Source organism: Cydia strobilella, chromosome 24 (genome assembly GCF_947568885.1).
Source record: "Cydia strobilella chromosome 24, ilCydStro3.1, whole genome shotgun sequence".
Classification (NCBI taxonomy): Eukaryota; Metazoa; Arthropoda; class Insecta; order Lepidoptera; family Tortricidae; genus Cydia; species Cydia strobilella.
The window spans coordinates 3030716-3052755 of NC_086064.1; the positions used below are offsets into that span (position 1 = coordinate 3030716).

At 38.9% G+C, this 22040-nt stretch overlaps 1 protein-coding gene across 1 annotated transcript in view; it reads left to right on the forward strand.

The window, feature by feature from the left end:
- Positions 1–14978, forward strand: part of LOC134752195 (cilia- and flagella-associated protein 91-like) — a 38961-nt gene extending 23983 nt beyond the window's left edge. Inside the window, exons 11-24 of the mRNA XM_063687808.1 lie at positions 831–1004; positions 1836–2023; positions 2766–2912; positions 3448–3577; positions 3907–3998; positions 4481–4629; positions 5083–5252; positions 6134–6253; positions 7228–7317; positions 8595–8711; positions 10050–10169; positions 11878–11988; positions 13300–13428; positions 14650–14978. Of these exons, the coding sequence (XP_063543878.1) occupies positions 831–1004; positions 1836–2023; positions 2766–2912; positions 3448–3577; positions 3907–3998; positions 4481–4629; positions 5083–5252; positions 6134–6253; positions 7228–7317; positions 8595–8711; positions 10050–10169; positions 11878–11988; positions 13300–13428; positions 14650–14711 (1799 nt within the window). The 3' untranslated portion in view covers positions 14712–14978. The remainder of the gene's footprint in view (positions 1–830; positions 1005–1835; positions 2024–2765; positions 2913–3447; positions 3578–3906; positions 3999–4480; positions 4630–5082; positions 5253–6133; positions 6254–7227; positions 7318–8594; positions 8712–10049; positions 10170–11877; positions 11989–13299; positions 13429–14649) is intronic.
- Positions 14979–22040: the final 7062 nt, after the last annotated feature.

Below are 22040 nucleotides of genomic sequence, written 5' to 3' on the forward strand. Positions count from 1 at the left end.
AGTGACATTTCTAATAATATTGCATGCGCTAGGTAACCAAAATCATTGTACGTCGCAAGACATATTACAGAGAACAAATTGTTTATAACACCTGTATTCATTACCTGTAATGCACAATTGATGAATAAATGATTCTAAATGATTCAAAATTACGTTGAAATTAAGTCGATTTTCAGAGAAATTGTCACTTGTTTTGAAGTAATTTCTGGAGAAAATTGATTTCGTCTAACTTTGATTTACACTACTTCAAAGTCAGAATAATAAAAATGTAGTCTGATAAACGTCAAGTACAGGATATGTGTAATACAAAATTACCATGTTTAGCCGTCCAAACTTTACGAAATTTACGTGAAATTTACAAATAAGAGCGACAAAATCAGTGCTTTACGCGCGTTTTCCTAAACGTCCATCAGAAAAGCAAACATTACTAATTTAGTGAGTCTGTTTTCAAAAAATTGATTTGATAAAAGGTAAGATAAGAAGAAGTTCTTATAGAAACCAGTACTTGTTATTTCAATTAGGTAACAAAAGGTGTACAATTTCACCGACTAAATCTATCAATTTTACATTTTTGCGACTAAAATCGACACCGGCCTCTTAAATCGAGAATAGAGAGGGTTTAGAAACAAAAAAACTATGTATATTATAAACAGACAAGATGATTTTAATTAAAAGAATAAATAGAAGGCAAAATAGAGGGCAAAGGAAGCTAGCCTGGATGGATAATATTAAAAGCTGGACTCATATCAACGACGTGACATATCAAAAAAAAAAAGAAGAAAAGATTTTTTTACAAAAGATAGCATCACATATATACATTTCTGTTGCAGCGTATGAAGACCACGAGCAGCTCTCTAAGCCGCCAGCATGGCTCGACCAGTGCGGACAGAACTTAAAGAAGTCGTGCTCGGGACACCACCTGCCTAAGGATCCTATGCAGCTCTGTGAACGCGAAACTAAGTGGAGCGAGGAGTTTTTGGAGCAGTTACATAATGATCTGAAGAGTAAGCGCCACTTGCACCATCCCACTAACCCGGGGTTAACCGGTTGAACCGTTAACCCAGTGTCAAATTGTACTGGTAACCATGGTAACTACAGGTACAACCGGTTAACTCCGGGTTAGTGAATGGTGCAAGTGGTCCTACGAGAATTTAAATTTAGACTGGTCAGCGACTAGTGTCACAAAACTGTATTTTTTTTTTCTTTAAAAGAGCCGTAACTGACAATGAAGTTGCTAAGAAACTAAATGACAGCCTGAAACTGACCGTTTAATAGACTTAAATATTGCAGCAAAAGGAAATTATGGTTTAAACATAAATTTCTAGGAAATGACGCTTACACACTGGAGAGAAACCATACTCGTGCATCATATGTACCATACCTTTAAGGATTTTAAGTTTACCATAAAACTTTAGACCAGTGGTTCCCAAAGTTAACTGGGCTCCGACCCACCTAACAAAAACTGCCATTTTTGGAGCCGTCTTAAAAATGGGCATAAAATTATATTGGTAAAGCTCAGATTTTGTGAAAGTTTCAGGGCCCACTCAATATTCGCTCGCGACCCATAGTTTGGGAAGTACTGCTTCAGACACATAATCTAAGTTATACCTATATAGATGCGCTGAAATAACCATATTGCAGTAAAATATAAGAAAATGGCAGTGATTAGTCCCCTTAATTGAAGAAGTGGTAACTTCAATATTTGTGCAAGTGATTGATTAAATTAAATTTTCTTCTGTTTAAAAAAGTGCAATCAGCAATGAAAGTGGCACTCGCATAATATTTGATATTGTAGAGTGAGAAGGAGATATATTATACACTATAGACATTTTCAGAGGCGCGTCTCGGCGCTGGCGAGAAACATTCGGCCGGGCCGCTGCGCGTGCTGAAGCCGCGCCGCGTCGGCCACGCCCCGCGCCCCGCCACCCCCGAAGTGGACGCGGTGCAGGACAGCGACGAGACTTGCCACCAGGCGGCGCTCACGCTGCAGAGGATAATTAGAGGACGCGCCGTACAATGCCTGGTAAGCTTATTTTACACGCGGATTTTGATGAGGCATTTTGTGATGTGCGATTTTTTGCATTTTAATGAATGATTGATGCAAATTTCAAGGAAATAACGCTTACACATTGGAGAGAAACCATACTCATGCAACACTAGCTATTTTTTTATAGGGTATTTCAACTCTAATCGTATTTAAAATTTGAAGCTAGTATGTTTGCTGGAAGTACGTTGGAATTTTAATGATTGGTGAGTGTGTCAATGGCAAAATGAAGTAACGTTGGGCAGGGACGATAACGAGACTTGCCGCCAGGCGGCGCTCACGCTGCAGAGGATCATTAGAGGACACGCTGTGCAATGTGTGGTGAGCTTAAGGTTTTTATAGTAGCGTTTTACTACGTCAACAAAAGTCATCTGTTCTTTCCACATTTAAATATTGTTTTACAAACCGCTCATTGTTGTTTTAAATGAGTCTTACCTGACTTTTTTTTCGTATGGCTTTTTGTGTTACTCTACTTCAGAGATTTACAGTTTGTAGTTATTGTACCGCTTCCTTGGTTAAGGTGGTGAAGTCCTCCACTTGCCCGACAATTATGTTACTATGAAACGAAAGCCTGAAACTGACCGCTTCATAGACTTAAAAATGTGCTGTAAAAAGAAATTATTGGTTAAACGCAAATTTCTAGGAAATAACGCATACACACCGGGGAGAAACCATACACGAACCATACCTTAAACGATTTCAAGTTGTGCTTTGCTCACAGATGTATGAAGGCCGTACTCGCGCAGCCGAACTAACTGAAGAGCTGAAGACCACACACGGCCTGCAGAAGGAAGATAAGATCCACATCGCCAAGGAAGAAGCTCGCGCCCGTGACCATCACGTTGTTCAGACGCAGGCGGATAAAGAGGTAATGTGTTCTTCTAACTTATCTGTTAGTGCTAGAAAAGAGGATATAATAGGATAATCATAATAATCATAATCATTTATTTGCGTTAAAAAAGGTTATATACAAGTTGTTGTAAAATATACATTTTCAAGTCCCATCTTTCTTAACTGACCATGCAGCATGCAAATTTTTAGTGTAATATATACCTAACTTAACCTACTTAAACTAGTTTTGTACAAATTAAATATCAACAACAATAAAAAAACAATACACTCCTTTTTTGGGCAGTCGTGTAATAAATATACACTGTCAGTTCACTTAACATTGAAAAAGTGCTCTTTTAAATTTACTATGAGGCAGTTATCTTATGTTGTTCGGTAGCTTATTAAATAGGGTGACACACATACGATAGAGCGGTACTGTCACAGTTAATTTTGTGCCACAGTAAATTCACTGCCATCTATCGACACACGATTAAAACTAAAAATAAAAATATCATGAAATGTATTTATATGTACATATAAATAAACGATTTTTTTAAATTTTGTGTGTATAGGAAACCGCCATAGCGACGCTAGTGGACGAGCTATGCGGCAGCACGGTGTCGGCCGCTCTCGACTTTTTGGAGAAGGAGCTTCGGCGACTGAAGGAGGAAAGGAGACAGCATGCCTTCTTACTGATTGCAGGTTCGTAGCTTAATCTTTACTTTAAGTTCCACTTGCACCATCCGCACTTGACAGACTGATCAACGTCACCCGGCGCGCTTCGGCGGTTTACTATGAAACTTTCCATTAGCGAACTCTTTAACGATGACAAACAATTTGGTGCAACCGACCCTCAGTCTGGCTTTTAATTTGGACTATTCTTTGGTGGAACTTTTTCTTGAATCGAATTTCCTTCCCAGTTGTACCCAGTGGCAAAAAGTAGAAAATATTTTACTCCAGTTATTTCCAATGAGCATACAATTTTACTGGCTTGAAACTATGGTTATTGATATAAATTGTCACTCTTTTAGTCCGCGAGAAAACCATGCGAGAAGCGGCCGAGGCTGGCAGGAGACAGAAGGAGGAGCACCGCCGGCGCGAGCACGACGAAATGTTCAGACAGGTGGGATACTTTCTTGATAATATAGGTTCAGTTCACCAGTGACCGACAGGGAACCAGTAATCCGACTTAAATTTTTATCCAAGAAAATAAGGGTAGTAAGCCGATTTCTTGATGTGGCAACACTGTCCAGTAGCTGCACAGGTTGGACTGTATTTAAAATAAATTATTCTACACTGCATGAAATAAAGCACCAGAAGATTAATAGAGAAACGTAGACAACAAATACTTTTAGACACAATGTTTATTTTAAAACCTGTATAAAACTATAAAGAGTAGGTAATTTGATTGTGACGTCACATTCTAGTGTTTCATACAAATTCCGTAGCAGCAAAATCGATTTGACAGTTCGAAAAAAGAAACTGATTTGACTAGGAGTCAAATAACCTATTAGAATACCTACGGTCGACGATGAAAGCTTGTAGCGTTTTTTTGACACAGCTAATTTTGTTAAATACATTGTGCATGTGATTTATTTTTGACAGATCATAGGCGTAACCCAGGAGACAGTAGACGCATACTTGCACGACGTGATTGCCCAGGGGATAGAACTGGGTGTGGAGGAGGAGGCGGTGCGTCGCGCTGAACGGAGGGCGGAGGAGATTGAGGGGGAGATGCAGGAGAACGAGGCTATGTGAGTTTGACAAAGTAACCCAAGAGACAGTGTTCTTCTTCAGGCCTTATTCTCATTTATATTTGGGGTCGGCTCTCCTAATCCTTAAGACGGGTAGTTAGAAGAAACGCAAAATATTATCATCTCTACACCTTGAACATTATGCGGTATGTCTTCAATTCACCTTATAAGAACTCACTAAAATAAAGAATTAATAATAATAATAAAATAAAGTCCCCCACCGCGTCTGTCTGTTTGTGTGTGTATGTTCGAGATACTACTGAACGGATTTTTATGCGGTTTTTACCTATCAATAGAGTGATTCTTAAGGAAGGTTTTGGTGTATAATTTGTTAAAGTTTCTGTTTTGTACAACACGTGCGAAGCCGGGGCGGGTCGCCAGTAGTAGATAAGATATGTGTTCGACTATATGTATTAGGTATGATGTTAGTAACTTGTGTATCTTCTGTGCCAGGTCAACAGCTGAACAGAACGAGCTGGTAGCGGAGCTGGTCCAACAGTTCCTTCTCCCTGAAGCTCACAAGTGCGCGTCCAGACATCGTGTGTCCGCGCTGCAGAGCGCCAGGACCGAGTTCGCCAGGAAGACCATATTCGGACTCATTGACGATGCGGAGATTAAAGAGGGTGAGGCTTTTACTGATACTGCTGAAATAGCGCAGTGGCGGAGGCACTAGTTTAGCAGAACAGAACGTCCAGACATCGTGTGTCCGCGCTACAGAGCGCCAGGACCGAGTCCGCCAGGAAGACTATATTCGGACTCATTGACGATGCGGAGATTAAAGAGGGTGAGGCTTTTACTGATACTGCTGAAATAGTGCAGTGGCAGAGGCACTAATTTAGCTGTCTCTCTCTCTCGCTCTAACACGCTGCGGCTATATATGCCTCGAGGGCATAGATAGCACAGTGGTGGAGGCACTAGCTTAACTGTCTCTCTATATATAGCAGGGCTCTATGTCTCGCTCTAACACGCTGCGACTATCTTTGCCGCGAGGGCATAGATAGCGCAGTGGTGGAGGCACTAGTTTAGCAGAACAGCACGTCCAGACATCGTGTGTCCGCGCTGCAGAGCGCTAGGACCGAGTCCGCCAGGAAGACGATATTCGGACTCATTGACGATGCGGAAATAAAAGAAGGTGACACTCTTTAATGTTTATATTATCTTGGTACTTTAGACAAATCATCAAGCCTTGAAAGTGCAGAGACCTATGGCTGGTACAGTGGGCACCACAGGCTTATGATAGAAGGACCGAGAGGCCAGTCCGTATTCGGTCTGGTAGATGATGCGGAAATAAAAGAAGGTAAATCAATCGTAAGTACACAGACTTGTAAGTACAGTATAAACTGTAAGGACTGTAGGACTATAGCACAGGGCGGACACGCTATACATCAGAAATCACTTGCGTTTCTATGTTATCGGCACGTCTGTACACGCGTCATGTGAGTAAGTTGCTTAAAAATCTAACTAACTAACTAAAATAACTTGAATCTTAAAACTTATGTTACAGCACTATGCATCCGCTGTGGTCAGCCTCTGGACGAGGAATGCCGCTGCCTGTCCTGCAAGATCACCATGGAACCGAATGAGACAGAGCACCGCCAAGATCCGCGGTGGAAGTACACCAGAGGTACCTTTTATTGAGTCGGCATCAATAGTAGCCAAGGGCCTGACACTCTTTGATAGAGAAAGATAGTCTTATTGCGATTCCTATAAGAGGAAAGAGAAAATAGTGTCATGCTATTGTCCTTATCACCGACCGGATGGCATCATAGGTAGGAGGCGATGGCGAAATACCGAAATTTATAAGAGTGAAAGAGAAAAAATCCTATGCTGCCCAAATTTTATAGTTGAGTTGGGAGCCCATACATGAAAAGTACGCAATTTAAATTTGGTATACGAAACCATTACAGTTGATGAGTAGAAAAACATGGGTCTCTATTGTTTCCCATATAGTTTTGAGTCATAATGTAGTGTTTTTCTACATTTTCGTTAGTCATAATTTGGTTTTTCTCAGAAACGCGTAACTTTTCAGGATTGCCATAAAACAAACCTAACCTAACCTATCTGTAATAACCCGAGGAAAATCCTGAAAAGTTAACGGTTTCAGAATTATGACTAATGATAATATGACAATCATTACATTATGACTCAATAATTATGTCAAACAAAGGGACCCCGAAATAGTTATTTGTGCAACAAGAGAGGAAAGTTGGTTTTTCTTGCGAGTGTTTATTTTGAGTCCCGAGAAAGCGAAAGATTCTATAATTGAATCACGAGCGAAGCGAGTGATCTAAGTTAGAATCTTGAGCGTAGTGAGGGACTCAAAAACACGAGATGTAAAAGAACTTTGCTCTCGTGTTGCACACATAATTTTTCACCTCAGTAGTGAGAACATATTAACGGTTAAAATGTATTTCGAATTACACAGAATAATACAGAGAAAAAAAAAGCAATTGTAATAAAAGTATGAAGTGGCAGTTCATGGCCTTTACTAAATTAAAAAGCTACTTTGTTTTACTCCCTGGAGTGAGGAAAGTCGCACTTTCCACACTCCAGGGAGTGACGAAAGAAGGCTTGTCCGAACCATTGTATTGATCACAGGTGCCGCCATCAAGCATACGAAGACCACAGAGGAACGTTTCCCGCCTGCGCACGAGACAAGGCGTCTGCTCAACGCCATCGTGGATGACGGTAACGATCTGATGTATTATAGAACCTCTGCCTCACTCCTAATGATTAGTTGATTACAATATCTGGAAGACCGAACCTCGCTCGGAAAACATATAAAAACTCAAAAATGCGCGTGTTCCTAGAGATAAGACCTAGCTAGATCGATTTTTCTCCTTCGAAAATCTCCATATAGCAAATTTAATCGATATCGTTAATAGAGCCGTTTCCGAGACCCCCTAAATATATAAATATACATAGCCTTACTGAGCTTTCTGCGGGACTAGGTTGATTTGTGTTTAAATTGTCCTACCTATAATATTTATTTATTTATATACCGTAAGCACAGATTAATAAATAGACTTTTCCTTTGTTTTTTGACTTTTACACCCATCTAATGCACAATAATTACGTGGTTTCGGAATTTCGAAGCGTAGGCGTGGGAAACGTGCGGTGCGAGCGCTCAGGCGGGCGTTCGGCGGCCCTCTGTCGGTTGTATCGTCCACGATACGCCGAGCGGTAGGCATATAGCGCGTGGCCTTGAGCGAGTGAAGGAGGCCTGCCGTAAGGTCGGGGTACTTTAGCCCTCCAAGGTTACTTTGCCCACCCATGAAAACCTATTTTATTGAATTGATACATTCTTAAAAACGACATTATGTGATAAATCTGTTATTCTGTAGGCGTTTAGTGTCGTTTTTAATAATTTATTAATTCAATAAATAGGTTTTCATGGGTGGGCAAAGTATGTTTTTTTTAAGGGCCATATGCACTGTAAAACGTACGATACACATGCGAATAGGTAATTCGCAACTCGTGTCGATTTAATAAACGCAAAGATAGATATAACTCCGTAATAGATGGATACAGTCTAAGGAAAAAACGTGCCTCGAAAATCAAGAAAATTTGATTCTCGTTCAGAGGGCGCTACTAGTTTTGGCCAACTGTCGTATAGATGGCGTTGACGGTTTCGTTTGTTATTTAACAATTTTAACGCATATCAGTGAAAGAACATGGGTCAAAATCATAAAAATAATTAATGCAAATAAAAAAAATCATTTATCTAAATTTAAATACATTTTATCGTATTTTTATAAATCTTCATTTTTAGTTTTAAAGTGTGTCGACAGATGGCAGTGAATTTACTGGGGTTACAAAATTTACTATGACAGTACCGCTCTAGTATAAGTTACTTACTCTATGATAAACGACCGAAACCACTAATTGCGATTTTCCTACTTTCCGAACTTGTATCATATAACTATTTTTTTTATAATGAATAATAAGTTATTGATGTTATACAGCTGTCTTGGAGTCTCGTCGTCGCTACGGCGACCGCCAGTTCATACGGCGCGAGTACACCGGAGCCCTACGAGAGAGACTGGAAGGCGAACTGGAAGCTAGAGACCTGCTCGAACACGGTCTGTAGTTTTTTTTTTTTTTCTTTTTTTTTGGAAACAAACAGCTTACAATCTTACACAATATGAATTAATATTAATAAAACACAATCCAAAACAGTTTCCACTAATTAATTAGGGCAAAAAAGCTGAAAGGGAACTTAATTGTCTGTGTTTCCGCATGAGTACAATTTGGAGCTCTTCAAGGCAAGAGTTAATAGGTATCTCATAGGTAAGCGTGCTCCACCGTAGACCACATGGTGGGATCGTGGTCAAATCATAAAAAAAAAACATTAATGAAATACAAAATGTACAAAAGTAATTATTCAAAGCAATCAGGCAAACCAAAAGCTATTAACTTGAATTTTAGCTGAAACTTATGCTTGTCGAGAGAAAAAAATAAAATAAAAGGTACAATACAAAACTTACATAAGTATGCTAGGTAACTAGTTATTAAGTGCTAATTTTGGGGTTTTTTTTTTCTTCATTAAGTTAACAAATTTACCCAGCCTCATATTGAACACATCGAAATTGGAATATTTATAATTATACATTGAGCATGCTCTAACTAGATATGAGTTTTTGAAATACTTTGTACGACAGAGTGGAATGGCAAATAAAGTTTTTGATCTAGTTATATCTATATGTAATTTAAAAAAAATATACAATAACCGAATCTGCTGCTCGAATCGAATGAATCGAGCTGGAGAACTTCATCCGTTTGAAATCTTGGAAGTCGGTTAAAAATAGGAGCAGAGGTTGGGAGAGGGGACGTAAACCCAGGAAAATTAGGAGGGATTTAAATATAACAATATGGCTATGGATGAGATAGAGTTAATAAAATCTATCTCTATCTGGGTCATTCTCTGAGAATATGTCTGTGCTGTGTGCGTCTATTTGCCACTACTCTTTACGTACGTTTTGCATAGGTCGCGGTAATTAGACCGTAGACATATTTTTTGAGAATGACCCATCTCAACCCTTTAGGACCTAAAGGGATGAGATAGGGATTGAGAATTTTTAAGGTAACGTTTGCGGGTAGTTTAACATATTCTGGAGTCACAGGCATATCAAATAAAAATGAAAAATAAATACATGTCTGTATATATGACCGTATTCTTGCAAATAAATAAATTTAGACATATTAAATATATTAATCACTCACGTCATGGTCACTCACGTATGTTAAGTCGAAAAACGCTCGACATGTTTCACGTCGTACCGAGGAGTGTCATCAGGAGCTTGCGTTGACGTACGCGAGTGACCCGTTTTTAATATATTTAATATGTCTGTGTCTCACGAAAGTTTTGTTATTAATAAAGAAATTTAGATTTGATTTATAACCAAAATAACTTTTTTCAGTGCTGGATCTAGCCACCGGCGTGACCATGGCGCCCGCTCGCCCGCGGCGTGACTACGGATATGTGATGAGACGGATACATGAAGACGCTTTGGAGCGTACGGAACCCCCAACGGTACACGGTATGAGAAATATAACATAAATATTAAGTACTTAATTATTGTTATTGTTATTTAATGTGTTTACTAACATTAGCATATTAAGATTAATTTAAATTTAATTGTATTACTAACAAATTATATGGGCATTTGCCTGAAATAAATAAATTGAATTGAATTGTTCCTGAAGAATATACCTAGAAACACGTTGCATATTATCATAAAACACGTGCCATCTTACCGCTAAAAAGCGGTTGACCGCTCTAAAGGCCAGTCCAAGCGGGATGATAAAATCGACCAATTTGATCGGAAAAGAAATTGGCGTCAACCTCCAATTAAATCACCAATTTTAGATTTATGGCTATATTTAAGCGCTCTAAATTAAAAAAAATGCCCCCAAACGCAAATACTAGCGTCACAAATTGGTATTCTTACGTCCGCACCTCTATTTTATCGGTAATATCGGTCATAATCGGCGGTCTGAATCGGCGAGCCAAATTGGCATTTGCGTCCGCACCTGATTTGATCAGACGATTTAATTAATAAATGCTAAAGGTCTCATCTCCGAAAACTTTAAAGGCGATTAAAATCCCGAAATTTCATTAGACCGAGCGCGTTTTTTCTAAAAACCGTTAAATTTTTAGAAGGGTCGCCAATCTAACCTAACCCAATGGCTTCTACAGGATGCGTTTTACAAAACTTGGCAAAAATTAATGGTTTAAGAAAAAAACGAGTTCGGTAAAATCAAAAATCAAAATTCGGCAAATGAAACATCGGGCAACATTGGACTATTATTACTAACGTATAGAACCGGCACAGAGAACCAGTATTTTGCGTCATGAGTTGCTGTCGTTTTGACAACAAACCATAGAAGCGGAGCGTGAAACTCGCGATCTAAACGTATAAGCGCCATGAATTTTACGCCGCTTATGACGTTTTGATCGCGTACAGATTGCGATTGCGTTTCATTGTTTAGCATAGCTTCTCTATAGTAAAACACTGATTTAAACTTTCACGATTTTTACTCATTATTATTTACATTCTCTATAGTAATCATGAATCTAGTATAACTGGATCGGTCATGAGGGATGGGGGGAAATGACCGAACGGGATAGTCTTATGTATCTTTCAGTAGGAGTAGCAGAGAAAGCGCTGTTATTGTTTGTCCTTGTCACAGTCTCACATTTTTTTATTCCCCACCGTAAATTTGTATGGTTTATGGTGGGCTACAAATCTAATCGACCAATCATATTGTCGCATTGCGTATGTTCCGTCCCTCACGGGCGCACGCGTATAGCTGATCTATGTAATGCTAGGTCTATGATAGTAATAAAATAATAACTATAACGCGCCAACCACAAACGTCAAGCCAAGCTCGCGTATTGGACGATTCCACTGCTGCACCCCATGAGCCAATCACGGCTCCGAATCGCGACGCGCCGCGCGTGAGCGACCGTATACAGATACGTTCCCGCCGCTCCCGCGCAGTCCGGCAACCGACGCGGTACAATTGATACACCTCTATCTACTATTTTGTTAATTCATAAAAGTAATCAGTGTTTAACTCTTAAGTTTTCCCATTGTGTACTCTACCAGTGCAATACTTAACCGAATACACTTTTAATCTGATATGTGTGTCTTTTCACTTTAAAATATAGCCTCGTCATCGAACCCCGAGCTAGCTGGCGCTACATAACTCAATAAACCGAAATGAATGTGTAATGGTTGTCAGGGCGCACGGAGCTGCCGTCTGCAGTGCGCGCGCGCGAGCTGGCCGAGCTGCTGCGCCGCGACCCGCACTGCTACTGCCACGACAAGAAGGACAAAGTCAAGTTCACTTTCAGTCAGTTCTATACACTATACTATATTCTTTTTTGCTCACAAACAGTACTCAAAACGAGACCACAAAATTACAAATAGTGAAACTAAAACATAAATCACAAAATTACACACAAGGCATAGCCATTGAAGGTACAGTTAGACCAAGAAAAGTCTGCAGAGATTTTGATAACACACGCAGTGCCAGTGTTATTTATACGTCATAATTTCATAGAAGTGTGACGTTTAAAATAACACCTGCACTGCGTATGCTGTCAAAATTTCTGCAGATTTTTCTTGGTCTGGCTCTAGGTAGCTGCTTTTAAATCCATCCTTTTTTTCACCCCCAAATTGGTCCCCTCTATATATTTCCACCCCATTTTTTACACCCTTAAGGGATGATTTCCCCACATCTCAAACAATCCCCATACCAAGTTTTTTTTTTTCATACCATGTCGTTGGCAATCAAGCATACGGCCCGCCTGATGGTAAGCAGTTACCGTTGTACCAGCAGCAGTAGTTACCGGTGTAAGTTTCATCTACATCGGTTCAGCAGTTATTGATTCCCCATACAAATTTCCTTCACCCCCTTAAGGGGTGAGTTCTAGGATAAAATGTATCCTATGTCCTTCCCCGAAACTCATGCTATCTGCATACCAAATTTCAACTAAATCGATTCAGCGGTTTAAGCGTGAAGAGGTAACAGACAGACAAACAAACACTTTCGCATTTATAATATTAGTATGGATGGATTCTGTGGTAATATTTGAACGCCCCCCAAGGTTCACGGTGACGCCCCACACGACAGGCGTGGTGTTCGAAGGTGTGCACAATATTCAGAATTCAAGCGTGTATTATATTTGAACGCCCCCCAAGGTTCACGGTGACGCCCCACACGACAGGCGTGGTGTTCGAAGGTGTGCAGAATATTCAGAATTCAAGCGTGTATTAAATTTGAACGCCCCCCAAGGTTCACGGTGACGCCCCACACGACAGGCGTGGTGTTCGAAGGTGTGCAGAATATTCAGAATTCAAGCGTGTATTAAATTTGAACGCCCCCCAAGGTTCACGGTGACGCCCCACACGACAGGCGTGGTGTTCGAAAGTGTGCAGAATATTCAGAATTCAAGCGTGTATTAAATTTGAACGCCCCCCAAGGTTCACGGTGACGCCCCACACGACAGGCGTGGTGTTCAAAGGTGTGCACAATATTCAGAATTCAAGCGTGTATTAAATTTGAACGCCCCCCAAGGTTCACGGTGACGCCCCACACGACAGGCGTGGTGTTCGAAGGTGTGCAGAATATTCAGAATTCAAGCGTGTATTAAATTTCCAGGTGCCATATCGGAGAAAGAGAAACAGAAGATGCTGCCATCAGAGCTGAGAGAGCTAGAAGACATGCTGCGCTGCAAGTGCGATATACCGACCCCTTCACCTAGTCTACCCAGTGCCGTGAGCGCGCCAGGTTGGTCACTCTGCTCTGATAAATAGCTTAAGATAATATATATGTACATATTATTCACCATTCATAATTAAGTGCTTGTTGCTAGAAGGCCTACATGAATTAAAAAAAACTTACAGATTATATTAAACTTCGTTCCAGTGAATTAGTTCCAGTAGTTGGAGTAAGTATAGCGCCTGAATAAAATCTAATGACAATCATTTTGAGCATAATATTGCTTACACCAATTCATTAATTTTCTCATTTTCACCCCCCTTTCACCCCCTTTAGACTTCCGACATAAAACCTATCCTATGTCCTATGCCAAATTTAAACTAAATCCGTTCAGCGGTTTACGCTTGAAGAGGTAACAGACAGACAGAAGGACACACTTTCGTATTTATAATATTAAGTTTGGATATACGGGTCACTCGCGTATTTTAAGAGATATACATTTCAATTCATAATGAGAAGCTTCAACGGGAGCGTTGGCGGACCGACGTAGGCTGCAGGCTGCAGCTCTCCGCGACCGTGCGCGGGGTGCGAGCGACGGCAGAGGCAGGGGAGGCGAGAGATCCGTGGTGGAATGTTATCGATCCCAGTGCGCCCTCACGAACGGCAAAGAGGGTGAAACGCCGGTGTGGGTTTAGTGGGTAGGGCCAAATACTCCCCCCCTCTCGGCAAGAGAGGGACCAGGAGCGGCGAGTCCCACACACCGTGCGTAAGTGCCGTAAGGGTCCTTTATGCTTCATGTGCAATAAGGAATAAGGACTATTCTATCAGAATTTCTATTGGAATTTCAGATAAAAAGGTCCTTATTGCACTTGAAGCATAAGGACCCTTCTGTGCTGGAAAGCCACAATTACGCTAGTTTTCGGCATTGTCAAATGATTATTGATTTGTTGCATTTGTTGACAAAAATGACTCAAGGCCGGATATCCCTTCTAAGCCATTTTGTTGAGGCGCAATATGGCATGGATGTCGTTTTATAGGTTTTCAGGATTTTAAAGAAGGTAAGAACCTCATCAATTTCATACAAAGCTTTTGAGTACGCAAAATTGCCATACAAAATGGGTTTTAAGACAATGAGCCGTGTGCGCCAGAGGGTGATCCTAGCCTAGCCTAATAAAAATTTGTACACGCGTAGGTACGTCATCAATTAATATAAAGAGTGACAGTCAAATTACAGTTTCTACAGTTTCTCTATTGGAAAAACTTTCAGTTTGCCCCTTTTACTTGTTGCAGATGATGTGGGTGAGGAGGCTTCCGATGTCAGTTCTGAGATCAACGACACCAAGTTAGACTGATGGACGTCAGATTGTTTAATCCTTTGGCTGCCAGACGTCAAGTGACGCGCGCGGCGACAGCCAAATATCAACCTTCGTGACAAGGCTCACTAGGGTTCATCCATTAATTCTGTCACACGAATTTCTAGGTTTTTTGACCCCTCCCCCTGGACTGGTGTGACGTCACATTTTTTCAATGAAATCGCCAAATCAAATTATTATTAATATTTTTTTATCAAAATATTTTTGAACAAAGAAATATTACTAATTTTATAGCCCAAAACAGATTAGAAAAGAAAATTAAATGATAAAAAAATTAATAATAATTGTATTTTCTTTCTTCTTTCAAAAACGATTGTCGTTCAAATTCAAATTCAAAATTCAAATGTTTATTCATGATAAACTTAAAACTAAAATTACATACAAAAGTATACTAAAGCTATAGAAACTTATAAAATAGGTAGGAGTTGAAGTTTACCACGAAATGGTCTCGCCTCAGCATAATGCTGAACCGAAGGTCAGCGCTGATCTTCCGGCGGGACCATTTTGGGTCACGATCGCAGCCGTACGACACGGCCCAACCATAAGCTGAACGCAGCCTTTGCAGCAGCGACCAGCGCCATCTTGTCTACTGTCTATGGCAGTACTTGACAATGTCATTATTGACAACAACATGTGTATGAGAATAAGAAATGGCTATGCCGTACAACGCGATAAAATATATTTTGCCTTTCATACGTTTAAATGTACAATTAACAAAAGAGATAAAACAAGTACAACAGAACAAAAGTGGTGATATTTACTTTGTCGAGGTGAAAGTTTCAGCAGTTGACCATGGAGTGATATAGTTGGGAGTTTATACTGTGCACTAAGGGAATTACATATACTCGTATTAAGGAAAATAAATAACGAGATAGCTACAAGAATATAACCACACGGGCAATTGTAATGTGGGACAGCAAAGAAATTCATTACAACAACAACTATATACAGACGCGTTGGGTGACCGTGTATAAAGGACAGAAAAAACAGGTATACATTATTATTGACTTGGCTATATGTAAAATACGTAACTATGACTAAAATTATATTACATTATATTGTATTAAAATTATATTAAAAGCAACTTGTGTCATGTCGTAATGCCTCCTGTGACTGCTGGTGTTGAAGTATAAGTATTTTAAGTTTAGTTTTAAAACTTGTTAAACTTTGTAGGTTCCTGATTGGAGGGGGGATAATGTTCCAGCACTTGGTCGCTACATACCTAAAGCTCCCACGAAAAGCCGCCGACGCATGTTGAGGTGTCATCAATTGTACACTGCAATTGCGTGCTCCAAGTGACCTACGAGTGGACATCCATGACAACTTCTCGAAGAGATATGACGGGGATCTGTGTTTTACTACGCCAAAAAGGAGACCCGCTAGATGAAGCTTCCGACGATGCAGCATTTTTAGTATATTGTGTTTGTTCAGAAATGGAGAAACGTGGGCCCTTGGAGGGATATTGAAGCAGAACCGGGCACAGGCATTTTGTACCCTTTGTATAAGTCGCTTCGTTTTTGATAAGAGACGCGGGCCATACACTAAGTCCATATAATTTAGTTTGGACAGAACAAGTGTTTCAATTAATTGAATGCGCAATGTTTCATTAATAAATGGTCGTATATTATAGAGTAGTTTAAGTCTGTAGAAACAATTTCTAACGGTTTCAGCAACATGCTTTTCAAATCTTAGTTGGCCGTCCATAATTAAGCCTAGATTTCGAGCCTCATATACTCTTTCAATTGGTTCATCGAATAGCATTACATCCCTAGTGGAACTGATATTGTTTAACTGGTTTTTTGTGCCAAAGATAAGGTATTTTGTTTTAGATGGATTTAGCATTAAACTATTGTCTAATGCCCAAGACGCTATATTTGCAAGGTCCATGTTGAGCTTTTGAATAGCACTGTCAATTTCCGAAGGCTTACAAGCAATATATATCTGAATATCATCTGCATAAATATGATATTTGCAGTGTGTAATGCGAGTTCTGATGTCTGCTGTATATAAAATAAACAGGATTGGACCAAGTATTGAACCCTGAGGTACGCCTCTAGAGAGGGCCATATTTCCAGAGACTTTAGTTGTTCCATCATTTGAGCACAGTTTTACATACTGATGCCGCTCAGTGAGGTAACTGTGAAACCAACGTAGTGCACTGTTATCAAATCCATAATAGCTTAGCTTCGACAGTAACAGGTCTATATGGATACAGTCAAATGCCCTAGAGAAATCAAGCAGTACAAGCAGTGTGCACATGCCTCTATCCTGTGAGCAGAGGATGTTATCCGTGACATCAAGCAGGGCGGTTACTGTACTGCGTCCCTTCCTGAAACCTGATTGTACATCGGGCAAGATACCGTTGCTTTCGATGTAGTCATTTAATTGTGTGCATACAATCTTTTCTAGTATCTTGGACATACACGGTAATATGCTGATGGGCCTCAGGTCCTTTAATTCGGATGGGTTAGTGATTTTTGGCAGTGGGCGCACAATAGCCGCTTTCCAGATGTCGGGAAAAGTAGAGGTCAGAATGGAAGTATTTACCACATCAGTTATTAAATCTACAGTATATGGAAATGTCATAATAAGCATTTTTAAATTTATTAGATCATGCCCTTCCGCATTTGATTTGAGCTTGGAAATAATTTTTAGCAATTTATCGGGGCTAACTGGCTCAATATGAAACATAGACTTGTCGTACCTGTGGAACTCGAAGTAAGTCAGCTGAGAAATTGTTACTTGCCGTGCAATAGGTAAGTCCAAAAAATGATTATTTATAATATTAGGGTCGCTGAGAGTAGCTGGCAAGTCTATATTGTTTTTAGGCATAATAGTAGTTTTTAAATTTTTCCAAAGGGATTTCGGCTCCTTAATTTTATTATTTATATTGTATTTAAAAAAAGCCGACTTTTCATTATATATAGCTACATTTACAGTTGTCTTTAGGTCCTTATAATACAGTCTTTTATCCTCAGACCCTGTTTTATGATAATCTGAGGCAGCCTGATCACGCAAACGCATCATTAATTTCACTGTATCAGTGATCCACGGATATGAGGGGCCCTTTATTGTGGATGTTTTCATGGGTGCATGCAAGTCAAATACATAGACTATTTTCCTGCTTAATGCTTCTACCTTTTCGTTAACATTCGGCAACACAGACATCAGATCCCATCTCATACTACGCAAATCGGTATCAAAAAGTGAGAGATTAATGTTATTTATTGGCCTGTGCAGTATAGTGTAGGGCTTAGGTTTGTTCCGTTTGAATGCGAACTCACACATAATAATACAATGCCCGAAGAGCGACCCTACATGCTCAATATTAATTTTTTTGGCATTTAAATCAGTGCAAACTGTCGCGACAGTCGATCCGATCGAGTCAAGTCGGATCGGTTCGACAGTGTCGCGAAGATTTAAATAAGATATTGTCTATGGTTTAACATTTCGATGAGACAAAAGTTTTCATATTTGGGGAATAACAGCCATTCTCTCATTAGAAGAAGTAGAAGATAGATCTAATAATGTGATCTGATATAATGTGTGCTATCAAGTGTTATTATCAAGAAGCCAAGAAAGGCGACGCGCAGAGTCGGTGACCACATGGGCTGGTTTACCTGAAAGCTAAGTGTTTACTGCTTTGTATCTATTGTCTTATACTATTGTACAATTATCTTGATTTATAATTTAAAGGCCATCTTACTGGTTGCCACGCGGCAATCCGTGGATCCAGTAAGTTTGTACCTATGAGTTCACGATGAAGGTCGTGGAAGTTCTTTGGAGCCCATCTTAGGTAAGGCGGACTAGGTAATTTATAGATTATGTAGGAGAGAGGTGGCTTTGGCTGCTAGGTTCTCCTTTATCCTGTGCAGGAGTGCAGAGATGACTACGGTCGCTTGGTATTCCTTTATCAGCACGTATTATGCATGTACTGAGTACACCCTTTGCGAAGGGCGGGTACATTGGTAGCCGATATAACCTACATCCGGTCGGGTAAGATGGTTCTCATATATGTTATAGTAACGAATAGATATTATGTAACTCTTATTTATGATTGATGGAAGATGCCATCATCCTTAGAAACATATAGACATAAAAGATAGAGGTTTAAACTCTCATACTTAGTGGTAGACACTTAGTGATGAGTCATTTCATATAAACCCTTTTAACCACAGATGGTGCATAAGGCAGATGAGCGAAGCAGATTATCAAGACTACAACTGGACTGTGAGGTAGGACTAACCACTCCTTAACCCTCTCATACAATACCATTTATTCCTATTGTCGCGGCGTTCTGGACTATTATGGTAGTCTAGTATATTTGCTTGTCTATAGTGTTCATTATGAGAGCGTCGCGACAAAATGGTGAAGTGTGCTGAGATTTAGGATTGATTGGATCCTTGGACCTTTCCAGTACCATTTGTGGTTTATAAACTTTATGAGAGATGACGGACAGATTTTCTAACTACTTTACAGTTGTGCGTCGCAAAGTTGCTTGAGTTTCAAGTCTGTTAATACTAATAAACAAGTGTAGATACTTGTAGTATAGTGTAACATTGAGTTAATTCATTATTGATACTCATTGACTATGTAATTTAATCTCATTTGGCTGGAAGTGCTAAAAGTCAATACCTAGTAAATTTGTAAAGTCTAATATTTGAATGCTTGTTTCAATATAATTTGTTTGAAATATTAGTTTAGGGATGAGGCATTAATCGCTGCATCTTTCAGTCTGCGGCCGAGGCTGTTTGGTGTTGTTATCATTGCTTCATGGGTTAGATAGTTCACGAGTAGCTTCGGGGAGGCTATTACAAGTAGTGACATTCAAAAGTTAAATGAATTTTTGTTGTTAAGTCAATTGCTTGATCTAAATTAATAAGTAATGAAACTTAAGTACTAAATGATCAGTTTCTAAATTGCCTTAAAGTTCACTTGCTATGGCACTTATTACTGAGTGACTGACAAAAAAGCTATGTTATGAACCCCGACAGACACTGATAGTGAAGAAATTGTCTAGAGCGACATAAGATTCACAAATTAACTAATGAGGTATGACTCAAAACGGATTGAAATTTTACATACCTACAGATGTACCCTATTAAATTCTGTTGAAAATAATATGATAGTCAAAATACTTCTTGATAAATTAGAAAGTAGATATTCACATCATGCTATGCTATGCATACCTACATGTACTGATTGTTAGTGTCAAATAAATCAATTGATTTTATTTCTCTTGTCCCAGGTGTACCTAACTTTCTAAGGAGAGTCAAACTTGACTTATTACAGTGGACAGAGATAAATCAAAGTATCAGAGAAGCACACTAGATAAATTTAATTTCAATGATATATGAGATAGTAATGTCAAGTCATTAAGATACCTACATGATTGTAGTAATTGGACAGTAACATTTAAATGAAAATGCTACCTGAGAAGTGGGCCTAGATTTGTTTTTTATTGCGCTTTAGTATTGTTGTAAGCCGTTGACGGCACAAATGTGTCCGTACATAAGGATGGTTACCTACTAACTAACTAGTTGAGCTAACTACTTTATTACCGAAGTAGACAAAACATTTTAGTACTTGTTGAAATTACATGCCGACAGTAAGTAAGTCAAGATTATTCTATTCTATGTGTCACAACACGCTTGAGTATCTCATCTTCTTTCCTGATTCTTGAGTTCAAAGTAGTCCTTTGATTTCAGCTTGACTGTAGGCGGATAAACTATATAGTACATAACTTACCTTGATATACCTGCAAAACTATAAATTCAGTTAATTTATTTACTATAAATTCAGTTAAATTATAGAGTTGAGCATCAGGAGTTTCAAGAAACACTCAAGTGTTAAACATACGTATTTTGCTGACCATACATGGTCTATGGTACATAGTACCTACAGTATTAAGTAAAGAAATAAATATTCTTGATTGTACACATAAAGCGAAGGAAAATGTACATTAAATGAAATACCTACCTACAAGTAGTCAAAGGTATACAGATTTATCGCAGTATGTAATAGATAAACGTAGCGCCTAGCTTGTTCAGTTCGTTCTAAAATATTTACATGTAGCAAGGATATTCAACCTTTATAATTTTCCTTGTGGGCCCCTAGAGTTGGTATATGTTGGTCAGAGTATAATAACTAGAATGTAATATAAAGTTGCTAAGGGGAATTGTACCTTAAGAAAGTAAGTAAGGTGACCCAGGGAATAACACTCTTGAATTCCCTATGTACTTTTCTTTGGACAGCTAAGTCGTACTTTGCTGTGATTGTAGTGAATAATAAGATAAGCATTTAAAAATTGTTACTGCATTCTAAATTCTCACAATGTTTATAGAAAGGGGTAAGACCATATTCTAATGTGACAAAGCAATATGCTGCACTGAGTAGCTAAATACAAAAAATAACAAAGCTATCAGTTGTTAGCGTGCTTGTCGATACAGTGTCTTAAGAAATTTTCACTTGTGAAGTTGAGTAAAGCCTGAATTCGACTTGGGTTATGTTGAAATAGAATGTTGACCCATATTCTTACACTTTGTTTTAAAGTATTGAGTAAAAAATGCATTATTGGACAAATTATCCATTTATATACAGTTTCAAATTTCTAGAGTCGTTGCTTACACTTAATGCTTGCAGGAAATTTTGTAAAGCATTGTGTATTCTTATCTAATAGTAATTAACAAATAATACCTACAATCATTATCAGAAGGTATACATACCTTAACCATAACTAGAATGCTATTTAAAGAATAAAGGGCTGACGGATGTTTATATACGGAATGACAATTTTATTTGACACCGGTCTGATGTTCCAGTATATTTCTTTGATTCAGCATGATGTAAAGAATGAAAGGTGATATTCGAAGGTACAAATGAAACAAAAACATAGTCATGAAAATATAGTTTAACATTCAATATTACAGTAATGTTGTGAAAAGAAATTGTTCTGTTAACATTTTGTTTTGAGTGTCTATAGCAGAATATACGATTAAATTTGGAAGAACAATTTTGTTGATAAAGTGATTATTTAAACTTTAAATAGTCACTTTAAATTTTAAAGTTTTGACGTTTGTCCAAGGTACAAAAGGTATCACGTACTACGTTTGCACACGGATAGTAGCCTATTCGAAAAGGTGGGGCTTGTATCGCGTATTGTTTAAATAACAGATCAATCATTTGAGTGCGTTTAGATCTGAGGTCGATTTGAGAGGGGTTTCTGTTGTTCCCTAAGTAACACAGCTAATTGCACGTATGATTCATCCACTGGTTTTATATGCAGTTAAGGAAATTTAGCACAAAGGT